Source organism: Eretmochelys imbricata, chromosome 4, assembly GCF_965152235.1.
Source record: "Eretmochelys imbricata isolate rEreImb1 chromosome 4, rEreImb1.hap1, whole genome shotgun sequence".
In the NCBI taxonomy this organism is placed as follows: Eukaryota; Metazoa; Chordata; order Testudines; family Cheloniidae; genus Eretmochelys; species Eretmochelys imbricata.
The window spans coordinates 92,832,649-92,849,789 of NC_135575.1; the positions used below are offsets into that span (position 1 = coordinate 92,832,649).

The following is a 17,141-nucleotide window of genomic DNA, read 5'->3' on the forward strand; positions in this document are numbered from 1 at the left end:
GAGGTGGAGAAAGAGAAACACTAGTTGCAATAGGAAAGGCCACACACACACACACAAAAAAAAAACCCCACCAACAGGAAAAGAGGGCAGCCTGAGCCACATGGGCTCAGGCAAGAGAATGGGTTGCCCTAGAAATCAGCGGAGTCAGCCCACTTGAGGCACATAAATTGGCAAAGCTGGCTGAGAGCCAGTGAGGCCATCTGTCAGAATCCAACAAGTCACAGAAGGGAGGAAAACCAGAGGAAAAGACAGAGGTGGGTAAAAGGCAATAGCAGTTCAAGAAAAAGTATCACAAGACAGGCAGGTACCCACTATTGAAAGGTGTACAAGAGTTAGACAGAACTGCCTGAACTAAAACAGAGGCTGCATGCAAGATGATTCTTTGTTACCCACTGGCTTATACAAAGGAGCGTTTAGGTACTAAAATTTGTAACAAACTGCCTCAGTAAGCCAGAGGGTGGAGTCAAACCTTTAGTGACTATAGACTAGTGGATGTAAAGAATAATAACTTTTAAAATTCTACAAAGAATAAAATTAAGGAAGAAATAAGTTTTTTGCTCTCTATACGGAACAACCCACCCAAATGATTTTACCTCATTTTTTTAAAATGGTATCCAAATTCTCCTTCCAGAAGCCAAGTTTTTGCATATAACAGTGAAGATTTATATGGAAACGCTACCGAAAACTTCCTGTGACTACAATGACCCTAGCAAGCATCGTCTAATGTAAATACCTAACTTCTCCCTGTATGTGTTACACCATTTCTCATCCCCTGGCGTTATTGAACATTGCTGAAATATGTTGCGTTATTTTGAATATATTAAGTCCCTGCTAGGACTATTTATTATTATTATTATTATTATTTTTATTTTGGCTTAAGTCTTTTCTTTACCTGAGCTTACCAGACAATCCAAGTCTATGATTGTAGTGTATCATAAAGGACCATTGTCCGACCTCCTGCACATGCCAAGCCACAGAACCTCACCCATCCACTCCTGTAATAGACTCATAACCTTCGGCTGAGTTACTGCAGTCCTCAAATCGTGATTTACAGACTGTAGTAGCTCAGAGCCCTACCTATCTAGTGTCCCATCTCTGGCCATGGATTCCTCATGAATTTGGAATACAATTTAAACAGCTTTACTACAGTTTCTGAGTACTCATACGCAAAGGGACACACCAGACTCCAATTATGTGCTTTGGAAGGGAAGAAGGGGAAAAATACACATACAAATTTACCTTTAACAAAAACATAAATGGAGGTGTTCAAACTCTCTTTGTTTTTGCATATGTATCTGCCTGTGTCTTTGGCTGATGCATTTTTTATGTACCACTCCTTATTATTGAAATGTCTTGGTTTTCCTGAAGAGTCTGAGTTCTGAAAATCCCAAGTCACTGGACCATCATCATTGCATCTCAGTCTTACTTCTTGTCCGCTATTCACAACTAAGGAAGATTTTTCTGGAGTAATAGAAGGTATTGTACCACCTGGCAGAGAGACAAAATGCAGTATACATTGCTATATTTATTTGTCTTGTTTTAACAAATGAAAATATTTACCTGATCATTTAAGTATAATTTTAGATTTTGTGCCTTAAAAAATACAAAGTATTACACTTCATTAATTCTACAAGTTTCTGTAGACAGCTCATAACTAAAGACCCCGGCCCATATGCACAGAGCTTGCAGCCACTGCAGATGGAAACTGGGTTAAATAAATAGTCTGGAAACTAGTTCCAGCTAAAACAGTTTCTGTCATGGTTTGGCTTGTCAATAGGGACAGAGCAAACAATTTTAACATGAAACTACATTTGTAAACTTGATTCTACCATGATTTGGTTTCAAGAGCCAAAAGATGACCTCTGATGGTATTTTTAATTGAGTGTTGTCAAGATTTATTACTGTTTTAGCTGCTTTGCAATAGGAACTGCAACTACATCTATTCTGTATGCATATGGCTTCAGTGTAAAGTTTACAATACATTTATTTTCTTTGATGAAATACTAATTTGTAACCTCTTATAGAAGTAAGTACTCAATATAATGCAGGTATTCCTTCACCTCCTGTTGCTTGCAACGTTAGAGGAACTGTTTTCTTCCAGTAGAGCAAGCCCCCTCAAGTCACAAAAGTATCATCTCATTCACTGCACATACCCTGGTCTACCCTGACTGCAGCTTTAAAAAGGTTCTGAGAAAGTACTGCTATGCAAACTATTATCCCCCAAATGTAAAATGTAAAACATTTTCCCACCAAAAACCAACCAAGAGCATATTAAGGCCTGTCTGTCTAAAATGAAGCCAAATAGTTTTTTGCTGAGCTAGCATATCCCATGTTTCAGCCTAAAGAAATTCAAAATGAGTTTAGAAAATGGGAGTTTCTATGGGGAATGAAGACGAACTCTTACTAATGTTGACCTGTCTGAACCACACACATCATATTAAATTTATGCAAATTATGCTGAGGTCTTGTGACAGCAATCTATGCCTACCCTGACACCCTAAAGAATATGTATTTAGTCAGGTGACTGACCATCTGTTTATCTCATGATAACTGTCCATACATTAAAACATGTTTTAAAAAATTCAGCCAGACTTGATGACCAATAGGCACATATACTGGTAGAAATATACTGCAGTTGGCGATACAATGTCCATTAGTTTTCTTTCAAAAACACACACAATTCTGATGTGGTGAATTTCCCTACCAATAGGGACAATACCACAAGTTCAATCAAAACACTCTATAATTAGTTTGGACCCGATTATATTCCAGCCTTAATTCATTTATCTCTCAGCTTTAGTGGCTCTTAAGGGTATATAAATGGATTAAGATCAAGTCAGATAAATGCTCCTGTTGCTGAGAAATCCAAAAACAATAGAAGAGTATAAGAGAAAGAATGAAGGTCAGAACTCCTTCAGATTTTAACTATTTTGTTTGCAGGCTGGATTTCTGGACTGAGATCTCTCTGTCATTGCTGATTAAAGGCATTTATCACTGCTCAACTAGAAAGATAAACATTTTCCATAATCCATATGAAGATCTTCAATCCACACATACAGAAATAGCAGAATTGGTATGAAGTATCTTAAAATATAATCATGTCCACTTCCAACAAAGAGGCAGACAACATCGCTGCACAGCCATACTCCATGTTCATGGCTCTGCCATACTTAGTCTGCTTTGACTATTGCATATAATATTTCAAGTCAGGAGTTCAAAGTCTACTATGACAGGTTTCAGAGTAACAGCCATGTTAGTCTGTATTTGCAAAAAGAAAAGGAGGACTTGTGGCACCTTAGAGACTAACCAATTTATTTGAGCATAAGCTTTCGTGAGCTACAGCTCACTTCATTGGATGCATACTGTGGAAAATACAGAAGATGTTCTTATACATACAAACCATGAAAAAAATGGGTGTTTACCACTACAAAAGGTTTTCTCTTCCCCCACCCCACTCTCCTGCTGGTAATAACTTATCTAAAGTGATCACTCTCCTTACAATGTGTATGATAATCAAGGTGGGCCATTTCCAGCACAAATCCAGGGTTTAACAAGAACGTCTGAGGAAGGGGGGGAGGGGAAACACAGGGAAATAGGTTACCTTGCATAATGACTTAGCCACTCCCAGTCTCTATTCAAGCCTAAGTTAATTGTATCTAATTTGCAAATGAATTCCAATTCAGTCTCTCGCTAGAGTCTGGTTTTGAAGTTTTTCTGTTGTAATATCACAACTTTCGTGTCTGTAATCGCGTGACCAGAGAGATTGAAGTGTTCTCCAACTGGTTTATGAATGTTATAATTCTTGACATCTGATTTGTGTCCATTTATTCTTTTACGTAGAGACTGTCCAGCTTGACCAATGTACACGGCAGAGGGGCATTGCTGGCACATGATGGCATATATCACATTGGTAGATGTACAGGTGAACGAGCCTCTGATAGTGTGGCTGATGTTATTAGGCCCTGTGATGGTGTCCCCTGAATAGATATGTGGGCACAGTTGGCAACGGGCTTTGTTGCAAGGATAGGTTCCTGGGTTAGTGGTTCTGTTGTGTGGTATGAGTATTCGCTTCAGGTTGGGAACTGTCCGTTGGCAAGGACTGGCCTGTCTCCCAAGATCTGTGACAGTGTTGGGTCATCCTTCAGGATAGGTTGTAGATCCTTGATAATGCGTTGGAGGAGTTTTAGTTGGGGCTGAAGGTGACGGCTAGTGGCGTTCTGTTGTCTTCTTTGTTAGGCTTGTCCTGTAGTAGGTGACTTCTGGGAACTCTTCTGGCTCTGTCAATCTGTTTCTTCACTTCAGCAGGTGGGTATTATAGTTGTAAGAATGCTTGACAGAGATCTTGTACGTGTTTGTCTCTGTCTGAGGGGTTGGAGCAAATGTGGTTGTATCGCAGAGCTTGGCTGTAGACAATGGATCGTGTGGTGTGGTCAGGGTGAAAGCCGGAGGCATGTAGGTAGAATAGCGGTCAGTAGGTTTCCGGTATAGGGTGGTGTTTATGTGACCATCATTTATTAGCACTGTAGTGTCCAAGAAGTGGATCTCTTGTGTGGACTGGACCAGGCTGAGGTTGATGGTGGGATGGAAATTGTTGAAATCATGGTGGAATTCCTCAAGGGCTTCTTTTCCATGGGTCCAGATGATGAAGATGTCATCAATATAGCGCAAGTAGAGTAGGGGCGTTAGGGGACGAGAGCTGAGGAAGCGTTGTTCTAAGTCAGCCATAAAAATGTTGGCATACTGTGGGGCCATGCGGGTACCCATAGCAGTGCCGCTGATTTGAAGGTATACATTGTCCCCAAATGTGAAATAGTTATGGGTGAGGACAAAGTCACAAAGTTCAGCCACCAGGTTAGCCGAAACATTATCGGGGATGGCTTGTAGTCCATCTTTGTGTGGAATGTTGGTGTTGAGGGCTTCTACATCCATAGTCGCCAGGATGGTGTTATCAGGAAGATCACCGATGGACTCTAGTTTCCTCAGGAAGTCAGTGGTGTCTCGAAGGTAGCTGGGAGTGCTGGTAGCGTAGGGCCTGAGGAGGGAGTCTACATAGCCAGACAATCCTGCTGTCAGGGTGCCAATGCCGGAGATGATGGGGCGCCCAGGATTTCCAGGTTTATGGATCTTGGGTAGCAGATAGAATATCCCAGGTCGGGGTTCCAGGGGTATGTCTGTGTGGATTTGATCTTGTGCTTTTTCAGGGAGTTTCTTGAGCAAATGCTGTAGTTTCTTTTGGTAACTCTCTGTGGGATCAGAGGGTAATGGCTTGTAGAAAGTGGTGTTGGAGAGCTGCCAAGCAGCCTCTTGTTCATATTCCGACCTATTCAGGATGACAACAGCACCTCCTTTGTCAGCCTTTTTGATTATGATGTCAGAGTTGTTTCTGAGGCTGTGGATGGCATTGTGTTCTGCACGGCTGAGATTGTGGGGCAAGTGATGCTGCTTTTCCACAATTTCAGCCTGTGCACGTCGGCAGAAGCACTCTATGTAGAAGTCCAGTCTACTGTCTCGGCCTTCAGGAGGAGTCCACCTAGAATCCTTCTGTTTGTAGTGTTGGTAGGGAGGTCTCTGTGGATTAGTGTGTTGTTCAGAGGTGTGTTGGAAATATTCCTTGAGTCGAAGACGTCGAAAATAGGATTCTAGGTCACCACAGAACTGTATCATGTTCATGGGGGTGGAGGGGCAGAAGGAGAGGCCCCGAGATAGGACAGCTGCTTCTGCTGTCTACTATGTTTACAGTAGGCTCCCATCTTGCGCCTCCGACAAGCTGCTGAACACTCTCAGCTTCCAGAAGGTACTGAGACACAGGACCTGTCCCAATGTTTACAGCAAAGCCTTTATGTCCAGTGTAGCAATGCAAGTTTCATGTGCTGGGGTTGGGGGGGAAGGAAAGGAGCAGTGGTAACAAACATATCATAGCATTTAGAAAGCAAAATCCATGATTTATGAATGCTCCAGTAACAGACAATCTATATTTCAGGGCATTGATACTGAAAATGTAGGACAATTATTTCTAAGCAACATAGAATAACAGGCTTCTGCCCCAAAGTTTTTACAACCTAAATTAAACTTAACGTACTGAGTGATGTCATCAAACTAAGGATCTGATCCAAAGCTCACTGAAATCAATGGCAAGGCATTGCACGTGCATCTGTTACGGAAGGGAGTTGGAGAATGAGGGTTATAAAAGTGAAAGAAAACAAGATATGCTTAGTATTACGTATCTAAAAATCTCTGATCCTTAAAAAAAAAGAAGACTAATTAATTTAAAGTAGTATGGTTTATAGGTAGTAAGTGGGATGAAGGCTGGGTGTGTATGTGTCTCTGGGAAGAGTGATTAAGTAATGGAAGCCTGAAGATTTTTTTTGAACAGTTTCTGATCCCCCTAATCCCAAACAGATTGTATACACCTTTTTAACATCAGAAACAGGACTATGCCTACAGTTGGTTTTGAACAGAGCTGGGGCACATGTAGGAGTAAACGACAGACACATGAAGTTAGTGTTCCATAGCTAAACAGTCACTTTCACCCATCCCGATTGCCTTAGTTTATCAAAGCTTGTTTAATTATTAGAATGCTGGGATCAACTGTGAGCAATACTGTTTATTGAAAAAAAGAACTGAAGTACCCTGGAAAAGACTTTGTAAGCCACAAATTTGCGGGGTGGGGTATTTGGTAATAGCAACTGCTGCAACAGAAGGGAGAGCTGGAAAATAGGACTGAAGGAATTAGAGAATGATACGGCTCTAGAGAATACTGATGGAGAGAGAGATAATAATCGCAAGTCAAAATGGAGGGATCCTACAAAGATCAGGAGATGCTTCTGGAGCAAGAAACAGTGGAAAAATCTTAAGTGTGGAATCTTGATGGATTCTGTTAGCTTCAAGCCATTTGAGCTGTAGTGCTCGTGTGACAGGGAAAGGCACTGACAGGTGGAAATTTACATCATGTTCGTAAGCACCTTCGTGTTGCCCCAAGTTGCCAACCACATCAAAGAGATTAGATTGCAGTTGAAGAATGAGACTAGGAGTCAGGAGATCTGGGTTCTACTCCTAGCTCTGACACGGGCTTCCTGTGTAACCTGGTCCCAATCACTTAACCTTTCTGTGCCTCAGTTTCCCCCTTGCCATACAATTATCAAATATTAACGGAATTGGGAGTTTATAGCAGGTCTGCAACGCACAAAAGTGACCAGGGTACACTTTCAGAAGTGATTCTTAGAAAATCTGTTTCAGAAGATTCAGCCAAAAACACCATCAGGAATATAACTTAGTTGAGCTTTACAGTAGAACCAATATCGTGTAAAAGACATTAACTGAAATGTAATACACACTTCAATATACAGATTCCTATTATCCTAATTTTCTTACAATTATGTTATCTTTTAGTTCAAAAGACATGTTGCTGGCAAGACAAAGAAGCTGAGAGACTAAAGGAGTTTACAAGTGGACGGAGAAAAGGAGGTAGGGTGTTGGTTCTCCCACCCCCCACCCTCCTTTAACTTGCAAGTAGTCTACAAGGAAGAACCTACATTGGGAGGAAAATGGCATGTTGCCAACACCACTACTAACTCTTCCTCTGCCTGCTCCTGAGGGAGCCCCCACACCAGCCAGGCATACTGACCCTGGAGGCTTCCACCCAGGCCCTGGTCTTGACTAGCTGGGAATGAGGCCTGCACATGCCCGCCGACAAAAGCTAGGCAAGGACATCACCCCAGTGAGAGAGGTGTCTGTTGGTGGAGTCCCTCAGGAAGCAGGCAAGAGAGCTGCAAAAAGAGGTAGCTTGTCTAAATATCCCCTGGGAGCACAAGGATTTCATCACCAGGATGCACACAGGATGCTAGCTAACTACAGCAGCACAAAAGGAAGGAGAACCAGTTTTCTCTATGAGGAGAAAACTGGCTTCTGAGCACTTGGGGAGTAGACAGTGCTCCACCCTCCACCCAGGTTCCCCATCCATCATGGTCAAGCACCAGTATAATATACTGGAAACAGGTGGGGAGGGGCAGACCCCAGTGTCTGAAGAGGAGGAGCCACCAGCCCCAAGACTGGGAAACTAACAGCCACTGCACCAAAAAGAAGAGGCATAGAGTGCTGGTGGTCAGGGACTCCCTTCTGAGGGGAATGGAGGCATCCATTTACTGTCCTGACAAAGTCCTGGGAGGCGTGCTACGTGCCTGAAGCCCACATCCAAGCCATTACAAAAAGGTTCTCGAGGCTCATCTGTCCCTCTGACCACTACCCCATGCTGCTCACTCATCCCAACGGGCACTAATGATACTGCCAGGTATGACCCTGAGTAGTTCAGCTGTGACTACAGGGCTCTGGGAGCAAGGGTGAAGGAGTTGGGGGTTCAGGTGGTGTTCCTGTCCATCCTCCCAGTTGAGGGTAAGGGCCCAGGCAGGGATACATTTATTCCAGAGATGAATGCCTGATTGTGCAGATGTGTTATTGGAAGGGCTTTCACTTCCTTGACCATGAGATGCTGTTTTCAGGAAGGAGGACTGGGAAGAGATCGGACACGGGGTGCCATTTAGAGGGCGCATGGGGGGGGGGCTTCTGCCTCCCCTCCACCGCTCTCCGCCCTCCCCGAGTTTTGGCACATGTCCTAACTCTAGTGTGGAATGTGAGTTCTCCAGAGGAGAGGTGCTGCTCCCAGCTTGTGTCCCTGGGGCAGGGAGTCAGTGTTTTGTTCACAAACAGAGGTAGGGTGATTAAGATAAGAAAGGGCTGGAAATTAAAGTTAAATGAGCCTGTAAAACAGGAATCCCTCTGCGGGGGAGGGTAGATGTTGAAGGGAAAACACAGCGGACTCGGAAGAAATACAGCCAAGGTTACATTCAGAAAAGAGAGATGTAAAGGGGATAGGTGAAAAGAAGGGGCCAAAACCAAGGCAAGGGATAGCATGTGGCACCATCACTGCAGATCGGAGTGCCTCACAGTGTCTAACCTATTTCTTCACACAGCCCCTTGGTGAGGTAGAGCAGTGCTGTTATCCCCATTATACAGTTGGAGCACTGAGGCACAGAGAGAATAAGGGCCAGGTTTTCAAAGGTATTTAGGCACCTAGTGAGATTTTCAAAAATGCTTAGAAGGTTAGATGCTTTGTAAACCCCACTAGATGCCTAGCTGCATCTTTGGGTCCCTAAAAACCTTTTGAAACAATGTCCCTAAGGCACTGGTCTGAGGTCATAGAGGAAGTTCATGGGGGGTGGGGGGGTGTAGAACCCAGCTCTCTCAGGCTGGTCCAATGGATAGGGAACTAGCCCCATCCTGACATCTGATTTGTGTCCATTTATTCTTTTGCGTAGAGACTGTCCAGTTTGGCCAAAGAATAAATGGACACAAATCACACGTCGAGAATTATAACATTCAAAAAACAGTTGGAGAACACCTCAACCACCCTGGACACTCAATAACAGACTTAAAAGTGGCAATTCTTCAACAAAAATACTTCAAAAAAAGACTCCAACAAGAAACTGCAGAACTGGAATTAATTTGCAAACTGGACACCATCAAATTAGGCCTGAATAAAGACTGGAAGTGGATGAGTCACTACAAGAACTAAAAAATTTCCCCCTACTGTTACTCACACCTTCTTATCAACTCTTTGAAATGAGCCACTCTGATTATCACTACAAAAGTGATTTTTCGTCCTGCTGATAATAGCCCACTTTATTTGAATTGTCTCAATCCTCCGCTTGATAAGGCAACTCCCATCTTCTCATGTACTGTTATATATCCTCCTACTGTATTTTCCACTCCATACATCTGATGAAGTGGGCTTTAGCCCACAAAAGTTTACGCCCAAATAAATTTGTTAGTCTCTAAGGTGCCACTAGTACTCCTCGTTGTTTTTGCTGATACAGACTAACACGGCTACCACTCTGAAACCTTATAATTATTGTTTTCCTTGGACCCCAGCTCCTGGGGTCAAGTGGATATCTGATGATTTCAGCCTTCATTCTTAAAGAAAAGGTAAGTTGCTAGCCCTTGTGGCTGTGGAGAAGCTTCACAATGTGACCCCAGTGCACCTAAAGGCTTAAAAGGCAGAAGGCAAATAAAAAGAACATCACATCTATTATTTTTACATAATCTCATGACTTTTAAGTGAATCCCTTGATTTTTGCTGAGCCTGACTCGGGATTTTTGAACATTCGGGGTTGGCACTACTGTGAAAGTGACTTGAAAAAGTGTCAGTTTCACTTCTGTTTAAAGTCAATTTTTAGTCTATTATTTGTACCATGGTAACACTCCTAGAGCCCAAGGCAGGTGCAGCATAAACTCACAGGGCCTTGCCCTCGTAGGATGTTTCCAGTAATTAAATGATCTATTCCAAGCTTGGTGAACTGCAAAAATTAAGTACCCTAAATGACAGAAAGTAATCTAGATTTTTCTACAGTTGTTTCAAGTGTTGTATTCAAGAGTAAGAATATACATTAAAATTTTAAATCTACTTAGTGTCTTAAGTTACTTGATGCAAGATATCAGAACATGTTAGTATTAGAGCTCAATGGGTCTAATATTTATTTATTTCTCTTTATATAGAAATTAGATAAAGTGCTCCTGTCAGCTAATTTCTAAGTTATTATCTGAAAAAAAACCCTAGTTTTCAGGTGCCTAAGTAGTCCCCGGATTCAAAGTTAAAATCTTCCCTCCCCCCCCCCCCAATGTGAAATGGCACCCCTAAAGAGATAGAGTCCACTTACCTAAGAAGGGAAAGAGCATCTTCACACATGAACTCATTAAACTAGTGAGGAGGGTTTACTAGGTTCAAAGGGAGCAGGTGACAAAAGCCCACAGGTTAACATAAAAAAAAGCAAAGTTAACACAGGGTTAGATGTTTGGAGGGACAAGGAAAATTCAAATAGGGTCATATGAGTAAGAAGAGAGAAATCAGTAGGAGAATCTGCTCAACATCTTAGAGGTCTATACAGAAATGCAACAGGAAAAATTGGAAGTATTAGTACTTAAGCTAAGTTATCACTTAATTGGCATCACAGAGAGTTGGTGAGATAAATCTTATGACTGTAATATTGATATAGAGGGGTATAGGGTGTTCGGTAAGTACAAGCAGCGAAAAAAGGAAGGCAGTGTTGTGCTATACATTAAAAATATATACACTTGTTCATTAATGATCTGGAAGATGGTGTGGACTGCAGCCTCAGCAAGTTTGCAGATGACATTAAACTGGGAGGAGTGGTAGATACGCTGGAGGGTAGGGATAGGATACAGAGGGACCTAGACAAATTAGAGGATTGGGCCAAAAGAAATCTGATGAGGTTCAACAAAGACAAGTGCAGAGTCCTGCACTTAGGAAGGAAGAACCCCATGCACTGCTACAGACTAGGGACCGAATGGCTAGGCAGCAGTTCTGCAGAAAAGGACCTAGGGGTTACAGTGGACGAGAAGCTGGATACGAGTCAACAGTGTGTCCTTGTTGTCAAGAAGGCCAATGGCATTTAGGGCTGTATAAGTAGGGGCATTGCCAGCAGATCGAGGGACGTGATCATTCCCCTCTAGTCGACATTGGTGAGGCCTTATCTGGAGTACTGTGTCCAGTTTTGGGCCCCACACTACAAGAAGGATGTGGAAAAATTGGAAAGCATCCAGCGGAGGGCAACAAATATGATTAGGGGACTGGAACACATGACTTATGAGGAGATGCTGAGGGAACTGGGATTGTTTAATCTGCAGAAGAGAAGAATGAGTGGGGATTTGATAGCTGCTTTCAACTACCTGAAAGGGGGTTCCAAAGAGGATGGCTCTAGACTGTTCTCAGTGGTAGCAGATGACAGAACAAGGAGTAATGGTCTCAAGTTGCAGTGGGGGAGGTTTAGGTTGGATATTAGGAAAAACTTTTTCACTAGGAGAGCGGTGAAGCACTGGAATGCATTACCTAGGGAGATGATGGAATCTCCTTCCTTTGAGGTTTTCAAGGTCAGGCTTGACAAAGCCCTGGCTGGGATGATTTAGTTGGGGATTGGCCCTGCTTGGAGTAGGGGGTTGGACTAGATGACCTCCTGAGGTCCCTTCCAACCCTGATATTCTATGATTCTAAGGCAGGAGTTCTCAACCTTTTTCTTTCTGAGGCTCCCCAAAATGCTGTAAAAACTCCACAGCCCACCTGTGCCACAACAACTGTTTTCCCGCATATAAAAACCAGGGCTGTCATTAAGGGGTAGCAAGCAGGGCAATTGCACCATGCCACAGGGGGCACCACAAAGCTAAGTTGCTCAAGCTTTGGCTTCAGCCCCGGGCAGTGGGGCTCGGGACCCTGGGTTGCAGTCCTGCGCAGCGGGGTTTTGGCTTTCTGCCCAGGCCCTAGCGAGTATAATGCTGGCCATACTTCAGGGGACCCCCCTGGTTGAGAACCACTCTTCTAAGGTCTAGAAGAGGTGAGAAGCAGACTAGTTGAAAGTTGCTGAGTAAAGACAAAAGAGAAAAAATAAGGGTATGTAGGGATCTATTATAGACAATCAAATCAGGAAGAGGAGCCAGATGATGCATTTCTAAAACAAACAGTAGAAATATCCAAAACACAAGACCTGGTAGTAGTGGGAGACTTTAACTACTCAGACGTCTGTTGGAAAAATACTATGGCAAGACACAAAATGTCCAATAGGTTATTGGAGTGTGTTGGGAACAACTATTTGTTTCAGAAGATAGAGGAAGCAACCAGGGAAGCAGCCATTTTAGGGTATGTCTACACTGCAAAAAACACACGAACAAAAAAAAAAAAACCCCTAGCAGCAAATCTCAGAGCCCAGGTCAACTGACTCAGGATTGTGCTATCAGGCTAAAAATAGCTGTGCAGACATTTGAGCTTGGTTCGGAGCCTGGGCTCTGAGACTCTCCCCCCTCACTGCTATTATAGTCCCATAGCATGATCCCCAGAAGCCCAAGTCAGTTGACCTGGACTCTGAAACTCATTGCTATGGGTCATCTTTTTTTTTTTCTTTCTTTTTTTTTTTTTTTTTTTTTTGCAGTGCAGACATACCCCTAAATTTCATTCTGATAAAGAGGGAAAAATTGGTTGCAAATCTGAGGGTGGAACGCCATTTGGGGGTAAATGATCATGAAATGGTAGATTTCATTGTTCTAAGGAAAGAAAGGAATGAGAATGGTAGCATATGGACAATGGACTTCCAAAAAGCAGACTTTAACAAACTCAGAGAACTGGTAGGTGAGCTTCTATGGGAAGAAAATCTAAGGGATAAAGGAGCTCAGGAGAGCTGGCAGTTTCTCAAAGAGATAATATTAAAGACTTGACTGCAAACTATCCCAATGCGAAGGAAAGAAAGAATAGTGAGAGGCCAATATGACTCCATCAGTAGCTCTTTAATTACCTGAAAAGAAAAAAAGGAATCCTACAAAAAATGGAAACATGGACAAATTGCTAACGAGGAGTACAAAAGAATAGCAGAAGCACGTACTGACAAAATCAGAAAGGCTAAGGCACAAAATGAGTTACAACTAACAAGGAACATAAAATGCAAGAAGATGATCTTTAAATATTTTAGGAACAGGAGAAATATGAAGGAAAGTATAGGTCCTTTACTTAGTGGGGAAGGAGAGCTAATAACTGATGAAATCAAGAAGGCTGAGGTATTTAATGCCTATTTTGCTTTAGTCTTCACTCAAAAGGTGACCAAATACTCAACACAATTAATATTAACAAAGTATTCAAATTGGCAAAGCCTGATGAAATTCATCCTAAGGAACTAGCTGAAGGAATCTTGGAACTGTGAGCAATTATCTTTGCGAATTCATGGAGGACTACTGAGGTCCCAGAGTATTGGAGGAAATTAGTACTTATCTTTAAAAAGGGGAAAAAAGATGACCCAGGGAATTACTGACCAGTTAGCCTAACTTCAATACCTGGAAAGATAGTGAAAAATATTATTAAACAATCAACTTGTAGACACCAAGAGGAAAAAAGATTTATAAGGAATAGCCAACATGGATTTGTCAAGAACAAATCATGCCAAACCAACCTACTTTCCTTCTTTGAAAGGATTACTGGCCCAGTGGATAGGGGGGAAGTAGTAGATATGATGTATCTTAATTTTAGTAAAGCTTTTGACACAGCCTCACATGCATAAGCAAACTAGTTCTCATAAGCAAACTAGAGAAATTACTATATGGTGGGTACACAACTGATTGAAAGACCATACTCAAAGAGTAATTATCACTGGTTTGCTGTCAAACTGAGGATGTATCTAGTGAATACTCGCAGGAGTCAGTCCTCGTTTGATACTATTCAATATTTTCATTAATGACTTGGATAATGAAGTAGAGAGAGAGTATGCTTATAAAATCTGCGGATGACATCAAGCTGGGAGGAATTGCAAGCACATAGGAGGGCAGTATTAGAATTCAAAACAATCTTGACAAATTGGAGAATTGGTCTGAAATCGACAAGATGAAATTCAATGAAGACAAGTTCAAAGTACTACTCTATGGAAGGAAAAATCAAATGCACAACTTCAAAATAGGGAATAACTGGTGAGGCAGTAGTACTGTGAAAAGGATCTGTGGTTATAGTGGATCACAAATTGAACATGATTAAATTGCAAAAAAGGCTAATATTCTTGGGTTTATTAAAAGCAGTGTTATATGCAAGACCCGGGAGGTAATTGTCCTACTCTACTGGGCATGAGTGAGGTCAATTCTATGCACCACACTTTCAGAAAGATGTGGAAAAATTGGAGAGACTCCAAAGAAGAGCAACAAAAATGATAAAAGGTTTAGAAAACCTGATCTATGAAGAAAGGTTTTAAAAACTAGGCATATTTAGTCTTGAGAAAAAAAAGTCTGAGGAGGAACTTGATAACACTCTTCAAATATGTAAAGGGCTGTTATAAAGAGGACTGAATGCCAGACAAGAAATAATGGGCTTAATCTGCAGCAAGGCAGACCTGGGTTAAATATTAGGAAAAACTTTCTTAATATAAGGATAGTTAAGCACTGAAATAAGATTCCAAGAGAGAATGTGGAATCCCCATCATTTCAGGTACTTAAGAACAGATTGAACAAACACCTCTCATTGATGGTCTCCTTGTTTCTGTCTCAGCGCAGGGGTCTGGACTATATGACTTCTCAAGGTCCCTTCCAGTCCTACATTTCTACGTTCTCTGAAAGGCACCCCCCAAAACCTTACATTTAACATTTTTTAAACTATCTTCCCCATTTCTTTGAAAAGGGACATAAATCACAAAGCTAAAAATAGCAATGACAGTAAAGTATTTTCAGTTTTGTGTTGAAAGTCCATAATGTGGTAACTGACTCCACTGCAGGGTGTTGCTGTGAGTGCTGTTTTACATCAGTTCCCACTAGAGATCTGGTCGGATGTTCTGAGTACCACTGTAGATTGTCCAGACACTAGGATCTATGGGCTGTAGACCTTGGTGGGTCCACACTACACATTTCTGGATTTCAAGGAAGTAAGAGAGGATTACTTTACTCTGGCTTCCAGCAACAAAAGGTGCAATTACCTGCCTAGCCACAAGGTCTTCAACAGATACTACAAAAAGCTACCCAACTGTTCCTAACCAAGTCCCAAGGGCCAGCCCACAGCAGGGGTATAATGGTTACCATCTCATTTGGGGCCACATCTTACAAATACCCTGCTGTGGAATATATGCTCCCCTCACGTCTTCTGCTGAAGGCCACTGTGCTGTACCCACCTGCCAGCAACAGACTGCTTTCCTGCCTGGCTTTCAGCTTTCTAGTCTCAGATTGGCCTCTTGCTCACACACAGCCGCTGGCTCTCTCCATCCCAAGCCCAAGCCACTCTGACCTCAGGATGTACTTCTTTTTCCTGTATTCTCAGAATTGTGGCTTGATATTTTCTCTACAGCCCAGCCAGGTAGTGGAAAGTTACCCCAAAATAAGACAGCAGGCTCATTAACATATACTTAGAGCAAATCCTTCCCTCTCCTTCACCCCAATATTCGATAGCAATCGAGCCAATATAAGAACCTGGGTTAATATACAGATTCTTTGTATGAGCTCAACCTTGCACGCTCTTCATAATCTTGATAGTGATAAATGGCTCCTAATTAAGTTGTACTAATATTACACAATGAAAATAATTGATCCATCACAATTTCTAAATAATCAATACTGGGTTTATGGAGAAGAAATGAGAACTGGAACTACCTTTCATATTTTTCCATGACAAGTGCTCTTGGGATCTTAAATTCAAGTAATTACATTTTCAAGATTGTTTGCAAGGCTGCAGTAAACTTGCTGAGACCTATTTCTTGTTCATCTCCTATCTCTTTGAGCACTGACTTCATCTTAAAGGATACCACACAGTTCTTGTTCACCACATTTTTCAGATTCCTATTAAATGCTATATAGGATTTGAAATAAGTTGTCTTGATGACAATGAAAATGTACAATATACTCATGTAAAGTTATGACTGAATCTGGATTTTAGTTCCTTTCACTTAGATTTTTTTTATCCTCCAATTTATGCCAAAAGGAAACAAATAAGGTTACATCTTAAATACCAGTCACACAGGGACAGCTGTAACTTACTTTGGTGTATGAAACTCTCCCAAATTTCTCCAAAGGGGAGAAGGTATTAAATGTTACGTAGTTGAGAAAAGTAATTCCCTTTTGTCCTACCCCATTCCATTGACTAGGCACCCCTCTCATGCTAGACTAGAAGTTTAGCAATGCCAAAATGTCAATTGTCTAGAATTTAATCGGAGAGCCATGTCATGTAGCATTTACATTTTGCTTCTCAGTGAATAAGGCCTGCAGAGGTGCCTTTTACTTTGCAAAAGAAAGCTGCCCATGCAGAATTTGTTGCGCCCTCCACAAAAGGGGAATTAAATGACACTTCAGTATGTGATAAAATACATGATTTTCAAAGGTGCTGCGCACCTGTAGCTCCCAGTGAATCCAACTAGAATCATGAGTATTCAGCATATTTGAAAGACAGGCCTCAGTTGTTTGAGAAAGTACCTTCTCACCCCCTTCCCCAACTTCAGTCTGAGGACTTGTCTACACTTAAAATGCTGCAGCGGTGCAGCTGCATCATGCAGTTACGCTGCTGTAGGACTTCAGTGAAGACGCTACCTACTGTCACCAGGAGAGTTTCTCCCATGAGCATAGGTACTCTACCT

At 42.0% G+C, this 17,141-nt stretch overlaps 1 protein-coding gene across 2 annotated transcripts in view; it reads right to left on the reverse strand.

Annotated features, from left to right (window-relative positions):
* KIT (KIT proto-oncogene, receptor tyrosine kinase) overlaps nucleotides 1-17,141 on the reverse strand; it is an 80,589-nt gene that overhangs the window by 47,993 nt on the left and 15,455 nt on the right. The window contains exons 2-3 of one of the 2 annotated variants that reach the window (XM_077815623.1): nucleotides 6,080-6,151; nucleotides 1,240-1,488 (exon numbers count right to left, since the gene is read on the reverse strand). In XM_077815623.1, the coding sequence (XP_077671749.1) occupies nucleotides 1,240-1,488; nucleotides 6,080-6,092 (262 nt within the window). In that variant the 5' untranslated portion in view covers nucleotides 6,093-6,151. The remainder of the gene's footprint in view (nucleotides 1-1,239; nucleotides 1,489-6,079; nucleotides 6,152-17,141) is intronic. The other variant, XM_077815622.1, reaches the window with a different exon arrangement.